This window comes from Falco rusticolus, chromosome 5 (assembly GCF_015220075.1).
Source record: "Falco rusticolus isolate bFalRus1 chromosome 5, bFalRus1.pri, whole genome shotgun sequence".
NCBI lineage: Eukaryota > Metazoa > Chordata > Aves > Falconiformes > Falconidae > Falco > Falco rusticolus.
In genome coordinates this window covers 85,422,769-85,443,578 of record NC_051191.1, presented here as the reverse complement: position 1 = coordinate 85,443,578, position 20,810 = coordinate 85,422,769, and the positions used below count along the sequence as shown (strand labels likewise).

The window sequence follows — 20,810 nt, the reverse complement described above, 5'->3', positions numbered from 1 at the left end:
AAGAATCCAGCTGTGTAACTTCTGGTTCCAAATGAATTCCTATAGGAATGGCATAGATCTTTCATTATGACAACTTAAAGTAGGACTTTTCTTATTTAGAAGATTGCTGTCTTCCAAAGTCTTCTCTAGCCCATTGTATTTTTTCATGTTTATGCAGCAGTCATTACACAATATGCCACAAGTCTGCACATTTACACCACCTTAGTTTCCTCTTGTCATTTCATTGTCATGAAATTTGAGCACTATTTCTTTTACACAAGGCTTCATACTGCTTGCATGTTGCCTACTTCTCTCTCCAACTTGTATCTTAATCTCTACTTACATAAACACCTTTTCTTCCTCTCCATGCCCTTGTCTAAAATATAGCCATGATATTTATTCACAAACATTACTAATTCCTAGATCAATGGTAAATACTCGGAAAATAACCCAGAATGTTAATGTGAATGACATATCGAAAACCTCAGAACAATGTGGAGGAGTGTCAAAATGTTAAATTGAATTTAAAAAAAGCAAGTGAGGAGAAATACACAGAACACTCTCCCTCACAAAACTGTAGACAATAAAATAATCCTGGGACCAAGATGATCCAGCTGGATTTCTGTCATATCTGATTTTCTTTATATGATCATAATCAGTCTTTTTAATTTTTTTTTTACATAGGACCTTAATTCACACTCAGTGACCATCAATGCAGACCATTTTTGAACACCGGTCTGATCAAACAAAATTACCAAAACATCATACTACAGTCATCAGCACAGCTTGCTGATGTTCAGACACGGTGTGCAGTCCTAGCCTCTGAGCAGTTCAATTTCCTGCCAACTTTGATCTGTTTCCTCTTAACCTCTTACTCCTCTGTCCTCAGCGGTAATTATTCGGAGCTGTAGCTTTCAATAGCTGAGGCCTTTTCTTTACTGCTGACCCACGGAACTGTTCTGGGGGAGTGCTGTGGCTTAAGAAAGGAAAAGAAACCCTGAATCTGAACTTACTACATCAGTGAGGATGTGGGGAAACAGATATAGTATTTTTTAAAAAACCACACAAGTATTCTGAAAAAACCAAACAGTTTTTCAGTGAATTATGTGGGTCAGCTTCAACTACTGTATTATTTCTGTTGAAAAGTATGTAAAATAGGGTTTTCTTTTCCCTCAAAACTCGGTTTCTCTTATTTCCAGGGTCTGGAAAACCTTGTTCAAGATGAGAACTATGCTGCCAGTAGCTAAATAGCTACTGAAGGGAGAAATCATTAAAAATATCACTTACAGAGAAGACTTGAGACTGCTGATTCTTTTGAGGGAGACATGAGGAGGAATTTTCTTGGAGGTGGTGACAAAGAAGTGATAAAGAAGGAGCAGCAGCAGTAGTAGTAGTGGCAGTGACAAATATGAAGAGTAAGTTTTTCTCTAGCTTTCCAAGATTAAGATTTCCTTTTTGATATTAAACTCAGCCTTGAATAATCTCCTCGACTTTTACCCCCTTGAGCTCTGCTGCAGAGTTTATCTCCACTCATCAGCCTCCCGAGCAGAGCCAATGAACGGAAGGCAGAGCTGTTCAATCTGTTTCCTCAGTGTTCGCCCAGGCTCTCGGCACAGGAAGCCTAGCGCTCTGAAAAGACAGAAGGAGGAACCTCTCCAGCTTTGAGGAGCCAGTCGACCAGGAGCACGCACAGCTGGAGGAGAGGAGTGGGAAAGGGGGAGAGAAAACACTGACACTGGCTGCTAAGGATGCGCTGGCAGGCGAGAAATACTCCCCATGACCACAGCTAGGTTGGCGGTGGGATGGATGGAGTGACGGAGCTGCCCGAGTCATGAAAGCAGGAGGCGACATGAAGATCGCTGGGAAGGCTGTGTGTGTTTTTGTGCTGTTCACCATCAAGGTCATGAGTACAGTAGGTGAGTCTAACTGGGACCAGTCAGCCACAGGGATGGAAGGAAGGGAAATATGCACAGCTATTTTCTTTACATAAAAGCTATTCACCATGCTGTGACTTTCCTTAATTACTAAAAGTTATGGAGCACAAGTTAAATGTGCTTCCCCAAAATCCAATCCTACTTTTCTTTCTTCAGGGGCTACAAGGCTGCCGGGAGTTATCCCTATGACTTCCATGTAGGCAGTTATTTAGCGACCCTTAGCCGGGAATGTATCATTTGTCACAGATAGACTTTTTACTCAGACCACTGAATCCACATCATCTGAGAAACTGATCCGTTTGACATATTAAAAATATTCCTGGGAAAGTATTTGTGAACTTGAAGGTTCTGGCCATGTGGTTTCTGCTGAAGAGAGGCTGTGGGTGCTCTGAAAAAGGGCAGGGATCTCTTGTGTCTTTCTGAGGAGTGGTGGAAGATCACTGATGTGCTGACAGTAGGGAGCAGTTTCTGGAATTTTGTTCTGAAGCTAACGGGCAAAATCAGCATCAATAGCAGGAAAGGCTTTTGTGGCAAAGACAGTGGCATTTCTAAGCCTTTCTAACCTTGCCTTCTAGTGTAGTTGACTTGGTTTTAATACAGTTAATGTCTCCCACATTTGCATTTCTGGAGCTTGTGCTCTTGCAGACAGCACACGGCAGTCCAGGGACTTGGCAACAAAACTAGGGATTTGAGCAGCAGTTCCAGAAACTTAAACTGTCTGTGGATAGAGGGAAAAGGCAGATAGGTCTGTGAGATACAAATTAAAACATGGATATCTATGAATAATATGTAACACATAAGCATGTGTCCATTCCTATTAGTCCATTCCCATTATGCACAGGTAGAACTAAACTACATGAACAATAGTTGTTCTGTTCCATTTGGCCAGAAAATAAAAATGGCTCCTTGGTGCTGTTTTAAAGCAAAATGGATGCAGTCATCATTGGCAGTGAGGGAACACCTGCCTGTAATGTGTTTGGCTGATCAAATAAGGTGTCCAAAATGGTTACCTCAGTGCTACCCATTGGAAAAAATTTAAATACTTCACAAACATTATTAAAGTTTGCAAAAAATTTAAATTTAAAATTTAAAAAATTTAAATACTTCACAAACATTATTAAAAAAAACCTCACAACAGGCACACTGGAGGTAAAAATCCTGCCCCTATTCTGCAGGTAAAGAACTATCTCAGAAGAATACTGAGGAACCTGCTCAGGGTCGTACAGGCAGGTTATGGTAATGTCAGAGACAGTTAACATTTTAAAATACAGCTGCTCAAAAAGTAAAGGAGTATGGACATGTCACAAAATGTTGAAGAAAATGGGGAAGACAAAGGAAAATCCTACCAGCAAAAATTCTTTTTAATAATTGACTTTGCTGGAAATATTACAAAAAAAATCCAGTGCCAAAAAGTGGGGTTTTTTTCACCCAAAGGTAATAGGATTTTAACTTCTTAGTGTCTTGGAGAATCAATGATATTCCCCTTCAAAGAACATACAAAAAGTTGTTCAGTTAAAATCTAATTTCATGTTTGAATGCTGCGCCCCCCTCCCCCCCCAAAAAAAAACCAAACCACCAAACTATGTCCCCCCTTCTGAAGACTAGAGAAAGCTACTTTTAATGAAGTAAGGTCATGAAAAAACTGTTGTGTGTAACCAGGCTTTATCTACAGTAGCATTTTCCTTAACATTTCCTTGGGTTTTGTGGTTTGGTTAGTTGTTACAAGAGCAGAAGAGGCAGCTTGGAAGCAAGGCTGAGGTCACTTCATGATTGTCCTATCTAGATCTGCCCCCGGGTAGAGCTGGATAATATGCTGCTGAAGCTGCTGGTGCTTGATCTGTACTAACAGTCCTTCTGTGACAATCCTCGTAGCAGCAGCAGTGGAAAAGACTCAAAATCTTTTCAGTAACACTTTGAAGACTTCTCTAATTGAACTAAGCAGACAGGACACCACAGGTGGTTCTGTACATGCTCCAGAGGAAAGGTTATAATGGAGGGTGAGATCGTCAATGAAAGGCTCATGCAATAAATTTCTTTTTATCGGATTGAGATTTGCAGTGGTGGACTGTGTAAGTCTTGCACCTGTAGCTGTATCCTGTGACGATGGATATGACCAAGTGCTTCAGAGGAAGCTGAAAGAAATCCATTGTCAATAATGAGACGTGATTCTCTGTGGTTGTTCAGTTTTACCAACAGTGAAAAATCAAATGGCATTGCATCAGTGCTGGAATTAGAGTATGTGAGGCGTATAAAAGTGAAGTAGTTTACTGAGCAGCCTGGCTAGAGTTCAAGTTTACCTGCATACGCAACTTTCTTGAATGCTATTGCTTTCATTTAGTTTCTTTCTCAATATAACTTGTTAATTCTCTTTCACTAGTGTACTAGTGTTTTATTACCTTCTGACTTTTTCTGTCCTCGTGTGTTTAGTGCTCCTATCTCTGCTGCTTCCTATTCTAGTTTACCATGGAATCTTGGTGCAGATAAAAAAAAATAAAATCATACTCTAAAACCTGATTCTGGTAAATTTACATTTGTCTCCATTTCAGTATTTCTTTGCTGCTCCTTTGGGTTTATGTGCTGGAATCTTTCTGATTTCTTTTGTCCTAAACACAGCTGAGTCCAAGCAACCTGTTTCTCTTACTCAAATACTTAAAACAGAATTCTGTACTATTAAATTAAGCAAAAATTTCCTCAGAAGACATCTAAATTGCCCTAATACAATCTCCAAAGCGTGTCCTTCTGACATTAATGTTTTATTTTGCTGTGGTCCAAATGCATTGTCTGAACGTGTCTAGTTTCAAAACCATGGAAACAGGGAAGTTCAGTCTTGCAAGCTGACCACGTACTCCATGACTACAAAGCAAATTTCTGTAATTGTGTATGCGCTTGTAGAAGTACATGCTACTTAAAACTCACAGTTGACGTATTTTGTATTTAGAGGTACAATCATTTGTAAGAAAAAAATGTAGGGAATCTTCTTACGCTGCCTTACCTTTGTGCTGAGTAAGAAAATGTAGGAAGAAAAGTACTATGCAAAAGCTAAGCACTGAACAGGTATGACTGAGATTTTAACCATATAAAAAAGAGGTCATAAATGTGTTTTCACAGCAGTCCTTTATCTGTTCTCTGCAAAGTATGAAAAAGAGAGCATACAACCTATTGTTTGCAGTCAATGATCTATTTTTGTTTAGAATAGCAGGACAATGCCACTTAAGCATAAATAAACAGTACAAATTATTTTATTTTTCTTCTCATGAGGAAGAGAGTAAAAGGCCAAGTTCAGGATGCAGAACAGAATATAAAACATGCTGTATTTTTTTCTGTACTGACAAGTAGAAGGGCCCTTTGCACTGCGTTACACATGGTGTCACAGTGCTACTCTGGAAGATATACTACCCAAGGCACTTTGGCATCCAGCGTAAATCCCTTTTCCCCTCATCCATTCCAGCTCACATTCTGCAAGGATGAAGATCTACTTACTTTGCACACAGAAGTTGCTGTGCCAAGTTTAAAGTCTACAGCCAGACAACAGCTTGTTAAATTCAGTGATGACTTATTGTCAGCTGGGGATTTGGCCAATGGTGTTTGTTCTGTAAGCTGGATGACACTAACACATCATTTAAACACCAATTCCTCCATTAAAGAAGTGTAGCCATCCTTTTTTCTAGAGTTATATTTATATTGAGACATAGCCCATCATATGTGAGGGTGGAAACAAAACTTCAGAAAGGACCCCTACATCACTGCATCAAATTGCCTTTTTTTGCAGGCATTGTATCATTAAACACTTTTCATGAGCAATCTAAGCATCAAAAAAAGCACCCACCTTATTGAAAGGCTGTTTTTCTTCCTGATTGAAGCAAGATTCTCTATTCTAATTTCCAGCCTGAATTTGTTGTCCTACTTATTTTTATTGTTATTACATTTTGAGCTGCTGAATTTCAGCACACATCTATCATTCTACTCATCAAGGTCCTTTTTGTGTGACATTTCCATTCTTTATCTTAATAATGCTATATTCTTGCTTTCAGCAGATTTCCTCACACACTCCTGATGCAAATGCCAATGCCATCAGTAAAATCGATAAACAGAATTACCATAAATATCTTCTGCTGAGAAACTTTATTAGCAAGCTACTTTTAACCTGACACCTTTTAACACTGCCTTTTGCTTTCTCTCCTTAATCCAGTTCTTTATCCATCATGTTTCCCTCCACTTGTCCCTCTGTTCTTCAGCTTAATTTATGATTTTCAAGAGGACACTGTATCAAACTGCATCTCTAACTAGGTGAGCTTTAACATCTTTCCTTTGCCCTCAAAATCAGCCGTCTTGAATGACTGCTTGAAAGGATGCTGGAGAAAGCTAAAGAGAATTAAAAGATCATAGAAAAATTAGAAACTAGAAATGGGCAACTGCAAAGGTATATTCTATCTTGAATGGGAAGACTGAAACCTTGGGATCATTATTAAGTTCTGTCAGTGTGCCCACCTCCCTGCAACATCTACAGTCATATTAAAGTTTGCAATCTAAAAAAAATCCAGCCGTGCTGCAGGCATGTAAACCAGAGTTTACAATGACAAAGTATATTTTTCTGACTGTGTTTTAGGGTTGCTATTTCAGCTTGTATGAGACAGAAGGATATTTATATTGCAAGTGACACAGTAATGGTGGCAGAAAAGAAATGTGTTAAAAGGAGACCAAAAGAAGATTTTGAGTACAAGGAAGAAAGGAATTTCTGAAGACAGGAAAAAGCCTAAATAGAATTAAATGGGAATAGGAGGTATTTTCAAGGAATAAGGATGAATATGGATAAAAGAGTGTCAGTAGGAAACTAACAATAAAGGTATAAATCTCTTATTGTGTCCTTTTAAGGATACGAAAAAGCTGTGATCGCACTTCAAAAAACAGTCATATGAGCTCAGGCCGTATTTCTATCGTGAAGGTTAGAGTAGCCTAACTACTTACTGCTCATCAGACACACAGGGCTGGTTTTCAGCCTACACTCTGTCCAGTGCTGTTGTGGCTACATTTTTGGAGCCACAAAGCTGCCGTATATGAAAGCCTGTCAGTACCTTAGCAATCCCTGTGCTAATATGAAGCACTTCTATTTGTCTGTCTCTCACCTCATTCCAGACAAGCCTTGCCAAGTGCCACAGGCAGCCTGTGGCAGTAGTAGGGGCGAACAGATGCAGAGCTCAGCCTGTTGTATCTGGCCTCTTCCAAGCGTCCGGTAGGGCATTTTTGATTATGACTTACTATGACTCATAGAATATGTTCCTTCCAAGATATAGTTAGTCATTTTCTTGTGGTATGATCATTGTTTCAGTTCATTATACCTCCAAGTTGAATACATTACAATCTGCGGGGTGGGGGTGGTGAGATGCACCAAAACACCGTGGTAGATTGTTACTGTAAGAGATAAAGACACGATAGAATGTTGTCTGAGGAAGTAACACAGTCTCTTTACAGTGTGAAAAGATCTTTAACAGCTACATTTCTGAACAGTCTGTGATGGACTTGAGCCATTTTGAGGGGAAAAATATGTTCTACTGTGTGTTAAAACCTGATATAAAGAATAACAGAGGCTGGAAATCTTTTCTATTTGAAAGCAATCAGAAGCACTTTCAAGCTGTATAGCTGTCTCTGATTTTCTGATGATTCCCCTGAAAATTTTAGTGGCTTCACAATCAAATGTTCCTGTTTTTAAAATCTTTCTTTCTCCTTTTACTGTGAGAAAGACTGAGAAACAGGAGAAATGACTGAGTAAGTGACACCACAAAGGAACTGGTGCAACTAATTGTCCATGAAAGCTGTCCAACACACTATGTTTAAAAAATAACACACCATGTTAAAAAAAAGCAGAACAAAGTCTTTCCCCCAATCTTTTTCAATTACAGTAGTTTTAGCATGACAACAGTAACCAGAACATTTTTGAAACACAAATGCAAACTCCTCAGCTGAGTTTGTTTTTTCCTAAGAAGATATGTCCGTTTTCAAATGTAAAAGTGGGATCTGTCAGTGCATTGGAATGTGCACTCAATGCACTGGAAGAGAGCTTGAGAACCTTCTCAGACATGGCTTAAAATCTTTAACAGTCAAGGAGAAACAATGAGGGATAGCATAATACTATTGGTATTATAGTTAGAAGTCAAATTGGAGGACCTCAGTCTAAAGGCCTCCTACCCTACCCACCAGTCAGATGAGTCTCCAAGATGAAAACTGCTCATGATGGATTTGCACCCACCACCAAACTAGGATTCTGTAGCCCAGAACTGTACAGAACTCCCAGAACCTGACTTCCCTATTTTTCTACATCAGCGTGACAGATAGCACATACTCCTGGGCTCCTGGCCTCTGCTCGTTCCAGCTAACAGAAAAAAGTTATTGTCATTTTCCAGAGTGCACTCATTTATGAATAATAAGACTGAAAATGAGAAGTTATTTACAGTAAATGTGTAGATACACAATGCTTCATTTCACTCTTCACTCCCGTGTGCAATGACATAGTTAACAGTACTGACATTTAATTGTTGTCCTATGGTTATCACTGCACAGGGATGAACCTGATAGCTCACACCTCTTCAAATTTCTTGTTCTCTGCAGCCCCACAGGCAGTAAGGTCCTTGCTGCACTGGTTATCCCCTTCTTCAGCTACACCAATCTGTCAGTTCAGCTCAGCTACAACATGGGTTTTCACCTTGAGAGAAGTAGCAATGCAGTGTACTTGTTTCTGGTCCTTTGTTTGAATAGATGAATGCTGACGTGTATGCCACATACACCCTAATGCATCGGGCATAAACTAAACAGCTATCACAGAGGAAACTTTAGCAACTGACTTTAAGTCATTTTAAAGCATGAAATCACCATTCCAGAAAATAGTGGTGCAGTGACAGGGTTGAATGAAAACACTTGCAGCACTGAATCTGTCCTCTTTAACAGAGTAGAACACTGTGATGGTTTGGGCTGGGGGATAGTTAATTTTCTTCACAGCAGCCAGCATGGGGCTGTGTTTTGGTTCTGTGCTGACAACAGCGTTGATAACAGGGATGTTTGCATTGCTGCAGAGCCGTGCTTGCCCAGAGCTGAGGCCTCTTCTGCTTCCCACCCACCCCAGCAGCGAGCAGGCTGGGGGGGCACTAGAAGCTGGGAGGGGACACGGCTGGGACAGCTGACCCCAACTGCCCAAAGGGATCTCCCACACCATACGAGGCTCAGCATATAAAACTGGGGGGAGAAGAAGGAAGGGGAAGACGTTCGTAGTTACGGCATTTGTCTTCCCAAGTAACCGTTATGTGTGATGGAGCCCTGCTTTCCTGGAGGTGGCTGAGCACCTGCCTGCCGATGGGAAGTAACGAATGAATCCCTTATTTTGCTTTGCTTGCGTGAGCAGCTTTTACTTTACTTATTAAACTGTCTTTATCTCAACCCATGAGTTTTCTCACTTTTACTCTTCTGATCTCTCCCCCATCCCACCGGGGTGGGGGGAGTGAGTGATCAGCTGGTTGTTCTTAGCTGCCAGCTCTTGTTAAATGACAAATATTTCTGTTTGTTTAGTTTGCCTGCACAGCAGGCATACACCCTTCAGATTTAGTGAAATTCCCAGAGGGAAGGAGAGATTGTGGCTTCCCTCAGAGCTGCTGAGTACGTATCCAGAGTGCAGGCAGGCACAGGCAGCATGAGGATGGCAAAGAAAGCAGATGGGGAGACGTTGGCAAAGGGCTTGGCTGGAGCAGACCCACAAGAAGTCATGGAAGTGATGGAAAAAGGAGCTCAGAAGAGATCATGTGGAATGTGTGCAGCCTGACAAGTCACTGAAAGTTGGTAGAGCAGAAGAGAGGGCTGGGGTAAAGAACCTGTTCTGTAGGTGCACAGAGAGCAGGGGAGAGTTATTTTCAGGCCTTTTTTTTTTTTTTCATGAGTATAGCTACCAATTCTGTGTTCACTGAAGAGCTTTCGCTTTCTAGCATATTGTTTTATGTTCTAATGAAACACATTTTTAGAGACTAGGTGGATTTTGATATGCTCACCAGAAACAGAAAGCAGAGCATGTCCAACCTCAGCCCAAAATGAGGTCCTGTCAACATCTACAAATTGAAGGAAATGCTATGGCTGACTAGGAAGGACAGGATAAAGATGAAGATAATTTTTATTTAAAGGATTGCCTTTGTGCTAGTGGATCCCGTACCTATTTACAGATTGATTCCTGACAGTATATATTTTGGACTGCTTTTAAAAAAATCTAACTCTGTAATAAAAACCAGCAGGTCTTGACATCTGATAGACTATATTTTAGCTTGAAATGGACAGAAAAGAAAATCTTCTTTTCATCAGAAAATTTTATGAAAATGGCTGAAACTATTCTTCATCATTTGGAAGTTTCTCATCAAGTATTACCCGATCCCACGCCCATTTTGCTGGTGAGTTACAAGACTTTAGCTCACACAGTTCAAAACCCTAAATTATCTGAACTTGATACTATGCTCTGTGGTAAAATGAAGCAGAGGTATTTTTTTGCATATGCTTTCTTGGAAGAAGAGGAAGCATGGTGGAAGATTTCTGCACCATGTGATAATGTGAGTATCTATGGAAATGGAAGCACTGTAACTGTCCACATGGCTGACAAGCAGGGCTAATGAGCAAATGCCCAGCAGTATCAGCCTGGCTACACTGGGTTTGGGACTCAGTCTAGCAGGTATCCACTGCACTCTGCCATCACAGCATGCTTCCATGCCACATTGAACCAGAAGACGATCAAAATAGGTACAGGCTTTGCAGTTAAACCTTGCTCCCTTACCGTTGTGTGTGTGTGTGGGGGTTGTTGGGGTTTTTTTGGTTGGTTTTTTTTTTTGTTGTTGTTTCTCTGACTTCAACACAAAGGCAGTTTTAGACAGTTCTTGGGAGAATGTGAACAGGCTAACAGGATCATAATATAGGATAAAACCCTCTCTTAATAATATATTTCTGTTCTACAGAGATAAAAACACATTCCTTGTTCCACCTTAGGAGGAGGTCTTCAAAGTCCTTTCAGAAATACAAATTAGCCAAACCCTTCAGGATTTTTGGCATATGCATATTCTGTAAAAGAATATGATCTAAAGATCATGTTTCTAGCAGCATGCATGAGAGAAGAGGCAAAGCAAGGAGGAAAGTACACAAGTCATATTTACACTAATGCCACTTATCTGCACTCTACCAATGAAAGAGGGTAGTAAAGTGAAAGCAATTTAAATTTATTATGTTTATAAGGGCTCTTTACAAAAGTAGGAAGCTGTATGGAAGGATAGAATAAACAAGAAGATTTTTTACTAATTAATCTACTGTCTGGGGAAAAGCTCTTGCCTTGCTAAAAGCCTTCTAAATTAGTAAAAAGATACAGGAGAATTCAGAATCCTTCCACAAATTTGTTGTAAACCTAAAAATGTATTTAAACATGATTCAGTAGATTTTAAGATGACTGGTGTGGCTTATAATTTGAAGTGAGTGGTACCTGATTCATTCAGGGGAGAATATGACAGAAAGGCATAGAAGAAAGCACTGCTTTCACTCCGTTTTCCTTTACAGTCTCAAAGCACGCAAGTGGTTATGTTGAGGAACTCGTATATTGCAATAGGCTGCTTAGGAGATGTAGAGTTGAAAGTCTAGTAAAATGATCCTGCTTTAATATGTAAATAAAAGCGTACACAATTAAATATGCACAACAGTGTCATTCCTGCCCAACATTTGCAAATATCCAAAAACCCCCCAGCCCCGACACACAGGCTGTTTGAATGCTTAGGTTTGCTTAGTCATTTTTAGATGAAGTCAGCCATACTGATGACATGAGTCGGAGGTCTGAGGCTCTTGGCAATGTTAAACTGGGAGAGGAAACACTTTGTTCTCCAATTTTCAGAGACATTCACAGAACTCACATCCAGAAACCATCATGAGACAAAGAGCTTCTTTCAGTTCCTTTCCTGGTAAAATCATCTCAGTTTAAAACACACACCTCACATTTTCTTGAAATGTCATCAAGCAGAAAAATCTTGTCATTTAAAACCACTTCCAATGTAATAGTACATCACAGGACACTGCTGACAATTGAATCAAGGAAACAAGCATTTGTGGGGCTGGTGGGTAATTTGTGTATCAGAAAATGGTGTGAATAGATAGAACTTTTCTTCTTAAGCCATGCTTGGAAACATTAATCAATGAATCCTGGCAGTATTGAGCAGCGGGAAGCTAAATACTGTTGCCTTTATGTAATAAAAATGGGAAGCAGATGGCTTCAGTGAAATATTATTCCCACCTGATTTTCCTCTTCTACCAGCAACAACCCCCCCCCCAAAAAAAAAAAACCAAACAAACAACTTCTCAGAATTACACTTTGACTTCCAAATTATAAAGCTGGAGGAACTGATACATTACAGCATTGTACAGTGTGGGGCAATATTACAGCTACACCTACATCAATCTGCAGTAGCGAGGTCTAGGTTTGGAAATGTCTTCACACAAGGGATATTTAGCCCTCAAAATGAAAAGGCAAAAACCTTTAAAGGAATCTGTAAGTAGTTTAAATGCAGTGAACTGTGTTCATTTCGCAAGCCAGAAATCATTTCCCAGGAACACAGTTGAAACAGAAGGAAAAGTGACTGAGCTCAAATGGCTCAGAAGGTAATGAGATTTCAGACAATGTTTTTAAGGTAAAACCAACTGTAGTTTTCTCAGAGAGGATAATAGTAGTGATTTGACTAATAATTTGAAGTTGATGCTCATTAAGACCATTTCTTACAGCACTGTGAATGTTCAGGAACTGGGCTTCCCATTGTGCCAGCCAGCAGAGGTCATGAAATTCCAACTCTGGGTAGGGGATAGTGAAACACAACAAAGTCAGGTCTGGTGTTTCTGAGGAAGACTTTGACAAAGGTTTGATTAATCATGCAAAACTAGGGTCTTCTAGTTCTTTGCATATTCCAGCTGAACTTTCAATTGCTGCTTTAGTATATCTGCTTGAAAAGTTTGGGGAGGGGGTTAACATTTTTGGAATAATTTGTGAAAAACTCATTTGTCAGTACAAATCAGGTTGGTTAACTTTTGTTGTCCTTCCAGATTAATGCATGGTTTGAAGGTAGTACTCTGATTTCTCCTGACACTCAGATCTCCGAATGCCACTAAAAACCATTACTCAGCCCAAGTAAAGAGCAACTCAGGGTTCCATCAGAGACACAGAGCACTCAGATCAGTGGTTTAGTCTCAAACTTAAATGGTCACCTATTAAAAGAGGGAATGAGTGAGGTGGGAAATGGAGGCTGGCTTGGGCTACAGCTATGGATATTATTCCTTTTAACTCATCAAGTATCGCATTTAGGAGATTATGAATAAGAAAGTTATTTACCTGTGACAGGTCTTTTCAGGTGATTATTTATATACACACATTGTGGATTTTTGGGGTTGTTTGCTTTTAATTTCAGCAGGATCTAAAGGGCACAAAAGTCCCATTCTTTCATGTACTCTTCACACTAGTTTACAACCTGTGGCTGAGACTCTTGTTTTCTCTCAATCTCAAAAGTGCCTCACAAAGGAGGGTCAGCTGCCAATGTAAGTGTAGGCAGCACTAATGCACATATAAGCAACTCATCTTGAAGAAGAGTTACAGGTAACCTTTCTTTTGTCTCTAGCTGCTCGCTCACATGTACACGTGTACTGCAAATAAAACCCACCATGGAATACTTTATTTAGGAAAAGGTCCCAATGTGACTAGTTGAAATAAACCAAAATAACCAACAGTCCCAAAGGTGGCATCATGTTGAGAGGCTTCAATGATCAAAGAAATAGTTAAATTAATTTGGGGCTAGAAACTTGACCCCTTGGATGTGTCAGCTGAAGACACAGGCAGATGAGGGGTCCCAAATCTGGTCAATATAAAGACAGCAAGCATGACTCATGTTAAATATGTGCAAAAAAGAATTAGTCCTGAAAGCTCGTAGAGGAAGAAAACCAAGGCAAATTACTTTCTTGGCTAAGAAGAAATTCAGGGACCCATAGTAAAAAAAATATATATATATATATATATATATATATATATAAAAATATATATAAAAATATTAAAGGCAATCCTGAGGGTGAATCTTGTATTGAACAAACACTGCACACAGAGGAGCCATAATAGTGATCTGGCTCTCTGTCCTTCTGTGGTAACTTCCAAAAAACAGGAAGGGAGAATTAAGTCCAAGATTTTCTATACAGATAATCTGGCTTCAAGTACATAGTTCATGGATCATGAAAAGATAAAGACAGGAGGTATTGTGCCTGACTCCAAGCAAGAGTCATGTTTTAAAACCCAGAAGAGTCAGTGTCATAGAAAAAATAAAATAAAATCAGCATGTTTCCAAGCAAAGGCAAAGCAGAATTCAAGAACGAGACATACTTACTATTAGAGAGTCAACACAGTTGATACATTAACTGAATAAAGTTTCTCTGAAATTTTAGCCTTGCAAGCAAGAGGCATAGGGATATGGGCATATTTAACACCTTCATAGCTGTGTGCCTGGCACAAAAATGGGTAGGTCTTACATTTGTGTCCTACAGGGACCACTGCAGTAAAACCAGAACAGACACGGTGTGAATGCATATGTACACATTGTGTACACTCCCAGTGTGAATTTATATGTTCACAAAGATTCAGAAAATGAAAAGACACCTCTGAGAAGTTAGGAAAAAACCTTTACTCCTGCACAAAGCTCCACCATGGTTATTTGTTACACCTCTAAGAGGTATATACAAGGCCTTAGCCCACAGTGTTGTTGATAGTATTGACAGGGTAAACTATAATAGTCCACTGGCTCCATAATCCACAGTTGTAATAGGAGATGACAGACAATTCGCAGATGAGCACGGACAGGGCCTCACGCTGGTGTGTGACCACGCACACCTTTCTCTGTGAAGCACAGAGCAGAACTCCAAGGCTATGGGTGATGTGCCTGGCACATTCTCACATGTCCTTCTCCTTTCTCTCCTGCAGGGAACCTCGAAGTGTCAGCAATGGTAGGTAGCACCTCTGTGCTCACCTGCACTCCCAGACCAAATACAACTATGATAATATGGAAAATGAACCCCAAAGTTGGAGGCCCCTGCACCTTGGGATACAGGGCTGATCACCACAAGATAGACAGAACAAACTGCAGTGACAGCATAAACTGGAGATCCAGACCAGATTGGGATCCTGACCTTGAGATACGGCAAGTGGGAATAGCCCATGAGGGAAACTACACCTGCGAAGTAGTAGCAACAGAAGGGAATTTCCATGAGATGTACCACCTGACCGTGCTGGGTAAGGGGCTCCTTCCTCATTTTACAGTTCTGCAAAGGACCATGTCTGTGCCTGGACATACAAAGCTCCTCTCTCCATGCACCAGGGGAAGTGTGCAGTAGGAAAAGGACCTTTCTTGCTGGGAGAAAGTGTCATGCATTTCATTGGTAGTAGCTGTGTGTCTCCCTTCTTACTTCCCAAACCTCTTCTCCCTTCTGCTACCCCCTTTTCCACTGTCTAGTTAGAAGCAAGAGGTGTGAAGCAATTTCCAGTATACTAAAAGAGGACCCTGCACACGCATCCACTTATCCCATAGATTCAATCATTAATAGACTAATTTAAGAGAACTAAAGCAGCTGACAGTAACACTTCCAAGTGCTGAGATACTCTGTCAAAGGCGGGATGTTGTTACCCAGACCGTAGGAGGGGACCCATTTCCTCTCATGCTGGCATTCAGATACATCTTAAACCACGTGTACTATGGCTGCTTAGCACAAAAGTCTACTTCAGCCCCGCATTTGGGATAAGCCCCCCTGCAATGTCCAAGAAAACCTCCTCTAATGGCACATGGCTGCGGTGACTCACCTGAATGGGGGAGAGTTGTCCAAAAGGGAAAAAGGAGGCACGATCTTGGTCTCTTGTGACTTTGGCCCATGTCGCTGTAACGGGGTGGCGCCTCCAACCTTCTTCTGCTCTTTGCACTGTACATTTTAGGTAGAGAACAAGAACATCATATCCCAACTGCAGCAAACTAACTCCATGCATCTCCCCCCCCTGACACTTTGCAGTCCCCCCCAGGCTGACCGTGCGCTGTGATGATGATGATGGGAGGCCGGTGTGCGAGGCAGGGGCAGGGAGGCCGGCTGCTCAGATCTGGTGGGTCCCAGAGAGCAACTCCCCCCCCAGGGAAGAAGCCCATGACAACGGGACAGTGACTGTTCTCAGCAAGTTCGCAGCATATAGCACCAACGTGACTAATGCAACCTGCTTCATGTCCCACCCAGTGTGGAACCAGAGCATGGACGTAGGCTGTCCTCCCCCAGGTAAGCTTCTCTTTGTTTGTTGGATGTTTAAAATCCTGGTCGGCTTCCAGTGCATTTCTGTTCCTTCTAGGGACAAAAATCCATAAAAACTATAGAAACCTTCAGTGAAGTCCTATATAGACAAGAGCACCATCCCCAGCTGCCTTTGCCCCGAAACATCACCAGCTTGTTTGTGTTCTAGACACTATTTTCGAATGGGTTCTTCTCTAAGAAGGATATACATAAGTGTGATAGTATTCTTTTGGTATTGGAAATGTTGTTGGGTACAGAGAAAAAGCATTCATGACTTTATAGTGTTAAAATAATCTCTTTGAAGCAGAACATAAGCAATTTTTTTTTTTTTTATATGCAAATGTAAAGTCTCTTGCTGAAATCATGGCAAGGGAGAGAAAGAGAACCAACTCTTCTGTGGCCAGCAGAAAGAAAGAAAACATATCATTGCAAGTTGTGAATGTCTGAGACTGTACGACATTTGGTTTCTGGGTTTTGCTTTTTTTTGTTGCTTTTGAGAACTATGTGAGTTGCAGTACTGAGATATGCTGAGTCCTTGACAGGATCTGAGGTATGGCTTAGTGAAAAAATATTGTGAGTGTTCACTGTGGGATTTGTGGGATCTGCTTTTGTCTCTGATACAGACTCCATTTGTGTTTCTCAGACAAATTTCGTTACTGACTTTCCCTTCTGCTGAAGGGGATTATGTTTATTATATGAGCATGCTGAGAATGTGTGTATGTGCTAAAGCAGCTTTAATCTGTACTGAAATAATAGAGAAATGGAGCAGTGAGAAGATACAACTGATACTAACTCTTTGTGTTTAGAGAACATGAACCTTACCTGGTTGTATGTCTCCATCATTCTTTGTTTCCTGAGCATTATCCCCTTCGTGGCTGTCATGTACTATTTTAAGCTCCACATTGACAGGTATGTATGATAGGGTGCTAAGGAAAGATCTTCTAGTGCTAGAAGAAATCTTTAAGTACTGTTTCTGTCTTGAAATCATATAATTCTGTCAGTCTGTGCTGTTTATGAATAACTGAATGAACTACATCAGATATTTCTATACTGCAGACACTGTACATTGCACACATCTTCACTGAATAATGCACCTGAGTAAAATAAAAATAGGTAGCATTTGCAGAGGAACCTCATTGCATTGACTGTTATGCTAAAGGGGAGCTCTTCATTCTAAAGGAAACTGGGAGAGTAAGGCTGTTCTTCAGATACTGTGATAGTCTGTCAGTGTCTCTCTTGTTTAGATCAGGGGTTGCTCCTGATGCCTAATAAGTTCTATCAAGTACCAGAAGACTTAGCCAGTGCTATCCTGCCATATCCACAGAGGGGACAGTAGATTGTATCTGTATTTAGGAAAAAGCATCCTGGGTGAAGCTGGACTCTAGCCCCTTTAGGATTTGCTATGGAGAAAAAAGCAGTAAATCATTTGTGCAGAGAAAGGCTGAATTAGCATCTGTACCGAGTACCTCAGCTATGTTCCCTCCTTCCCCTATTCCAAAACTGCTTTTCTCTCAAACCTTCTCCCTCAGAGGTGAAGAATTAGTTCAATACAATTTCACTAACTTCAAATTGTACAACCTTTCAGAGGACTTTGATTTTAATCTGCTTCCACTTTGTGCTTAAGCACCCACAAACATGAGAAAAGACCTCTAAAGAAAGTCAGGATGCCATATTTTCAGGATCAAAAGTCAAGAGAGAGAGGCATGAGAAGGATTTTTGGCTTTACTCTTGATGAAAAAAAAAAATAAATGTTTCATAAGCTTGCGAGCAAAGAAACCGAGCTGTGATCCAGCCAAACCTAGGACTGAGGAAGGATTGTGTTTTAATACCCGTTTTCTTTTCCACAGACTGTGCCACAAAACCAAAACTCCTGAAACTGCTCCCACAGATTCCCCACAGGTAAGGAGAATGATGCAAATTCAACCATCACCAAATCAGTGATCTTCTGGTAGCCCTGAAAACATGGTCAGTAAAGGGAAACCATGAAATTTTTACTCTCTGCTTTCAGCAGGTGCTACTGTGTCTTGTCTGTTTGCTCTTAACTGTATCTGAGGACAAAACAAAGCCTAGCATCACCGTCATTTTGACTTAGAGCAAATAATAGAGGCATGTTTCAACAGCAAAGGCTCAGCAACTGCCATCTTTACCTGAGTATAAGAGTGAGTTCCACTACATCTCCCTGGTCATATCGGATACGCTGACCACAACTGCTGTACAAACAGCAACAGTACTGAGGAGGTGAGGCAGTATCATAGGAATATTAACAAAGCTATTAGTAAACAAGAGGATCAAACAACCAAATTAACAGACACAGGGGAGAACAAGAATATCCCTCTTGCGATATTGTGCAAGTTTTGAAGGCCACTCTTTATCTTGTATGGTCAATCCACAATCAAAGAACCAACGATACTGAAGACAAAACATTTATAAAACAATGGAAGGAGTGCTGAGCTGCAAGCTGGGGGGTATTTTTGAATTCCCCATGCTGTTTCAATTGCTCTGTGTAGCTGAGCAATTCACCCAACAGCTCTGTGTCTCTGTTCTCTGCTACCAAACATAAATAACAGCATTTCTATGCAGGCAAGACATGTTACACCTATATTATGAATATCTGTGCACCTACAGTAAACACTAGGTTCAAATTCTGTCATCAATTAAAAAAGTGTTTCAGTTTCAATTTCTGAAAAGACTTAGTTAATTCTAGTTACTGTTATTGCTGTCCTACCTCCCAGTTGTTGATGACAGATGCAGCTGCATTTAATGTAAAATAATGACTGAAGTACCAGTCTGTCACATCATGCAACTTTCATTAGCGTGTCTGTAGACTGAAATTGTAGACTGATGGAAGAATCTATCACGGTCAAGACTCTACCATGTTATTTGCTCTTTCTAGAGAATTAGACCCTAATACAATTTTTTTCAGTCCGAAGTAAGTGGAGTAGGAGAGGAAAAAGAAGCAGGTGAACAAATACCCCAGCTTTACCATTCAAATCTTTAACAGAAACAGCAAAACAAGTTCTTTGCTAGAAAAAACAATAGTTGTTTTTATCTTGAGTCCAAGAAGAATAAATATGGGAGCACTATTTCCCAGTTACATTCTTCAGTCCAGACGAAATGCTTGCAGAGTCGTGCCAAACTAAATTGCCCCTTGTATTTACAGTTTTTGGTTTTGTTTTGCTAGGAAGACACAATGGAAGTGGAACCTTATACTATTTATGTGCAGAAGGAAAATGTAATTTACAACTCAGTATCTGATCTGACAGCGGGGCAGAATCTTCCACAAGGACTGTCACCAGCAACATGAATGATTCAACATCACTGGAAAGGGAGAGAGACACTTTATAAAACACCGGTTAGAGAAAGAAATTTCTCAGAGGATTTCTTCAGATTTTGGGGCAACAGAGCTCACTACGTCTGTTCAAACACCTGTGCTTGCTGATGAGTCTGTATAGTTCTTTTTTCCCCTGTTTTGCCTTCTTCCTTAGGAAAGAGGTTTCCTGTTATTCCTTGGGAAAATGTGACTGACCCCATGCCATAGCTTTTCCTGGAAAAGCTGTTGTGATCAGTCTTCCTTTTGCTGTTCTTGCCTTGGAGATCCTAGTTTTGTCAGTCACTTCTAGGCATTACTTTGATGCACTTGACACTATATTGCACACATTCAGGAGATGGGAGGAGTGTTATGTCTGAACTAAACTGAAACACTCTTCAATCAATAGCCACTTTTTCTAATTTACAAATTACTAACGTAGTGGCCTGAGTACTGATCATCACAGAATAACTCAATTGGCAGAAGGTATTGGTAGGGAAGACCTTTAATACCCTAGCCCTGAAAATGGAAACGAGTGATGAATTTAAAGGTCATCCACTAAGAAAGACACTTCACTGCGTGGTTAATTACTTGTTAGATTCACATTCAGTATTTCCACTAAATGTTTGTTCTGTATTTCAGATCATTGTTATGATTATTTTTCCATAACATTTTCTGAAAATAGGGTATTCTTCTCTTTCTTAAGAGTATTGTCATCAAGAAACTGTAAAAGAATTAGGTTACTCAAATCCAGTAAGCTACTTTTAACAGAAAAGAAATCCAATATTTCACAAAACGAAACAAGTTCAAATATACCTTCTATAACTGTGCAATAATGTACAAAAAGGATAAAATGCTTGCTAATTCTAATCATATTTATTTTAACTACCACAACTGAAGATTTTTTCATTCATATGCCTAGATATTTTATTGATATTCCTTTAAATATATTTGCAAGCCCACTTTTTAATGTGTAAGTTAGCTTATATTTCTTAATTTGTCTCATGTTGAGGTAACTTCTCACCTTCCCAAAATATCCTTTGGGAATAAGTCAAATAAACTGTCCTCTATATACTAGCAGTTCTCAAACTTTTTGGATTGATACCTTACTAGCTAAAATAGGAACTGGCTTTACAGTAAGAGTAAAGAAATCCTCTGTTTAAAGTAAACCTCTGTTTACTACCTCTTATTCCAGTATTTTTAAAGACTGACTAGATACTTGGTTTGATGGTGGAATCAGAAGAACTAGA

General features: G+C 40.1%; 1 protein-coding gene across 2 annotated transcripts; it reads left to right on the top strand.

Annotated features, from left to right (window-relative positions):
- The first annotated feature begins 1,594 nt into the window (after positions 1-1,594).
- On the top strand, positions 1,595-20,635 carry LOC119149181 (cell surface glycoprotein CD200 receptor 1-A-like). Of its 2 annotated transcripts, XM_037390182.1 has the most exons (6): positions 1,596-1,895; positions 14,911-15,219; positions 15,987-16,241; positions 17,060-17,162; positions 18,101-18,152; positions 19,435-20,635. In XM_037390182.1, exons 1-6 carry the CDS (start codon positions 1,811-1,813, stop codon positions 19,555-19,557), a joined length of 927 nt encoding a protein of 308 aa, XP_037246079.1. In that variant the 5' UTR covers positions 1,596-1,810; the 3' UTR covers positions 19,558-20,635. The 2 variants fall into 2 exon arrangements, with proteins under 2 accessions (XP_037246080.1, XP_037246079.1); XM_037390183.1 differs by lacking the exon at positions 17,060-17,162 and having other exon boundaries at positions 1,595-1,895.
- The last annotated feature ends 175 nt before the right edge of the window (positions 20,636-20,810 follow it).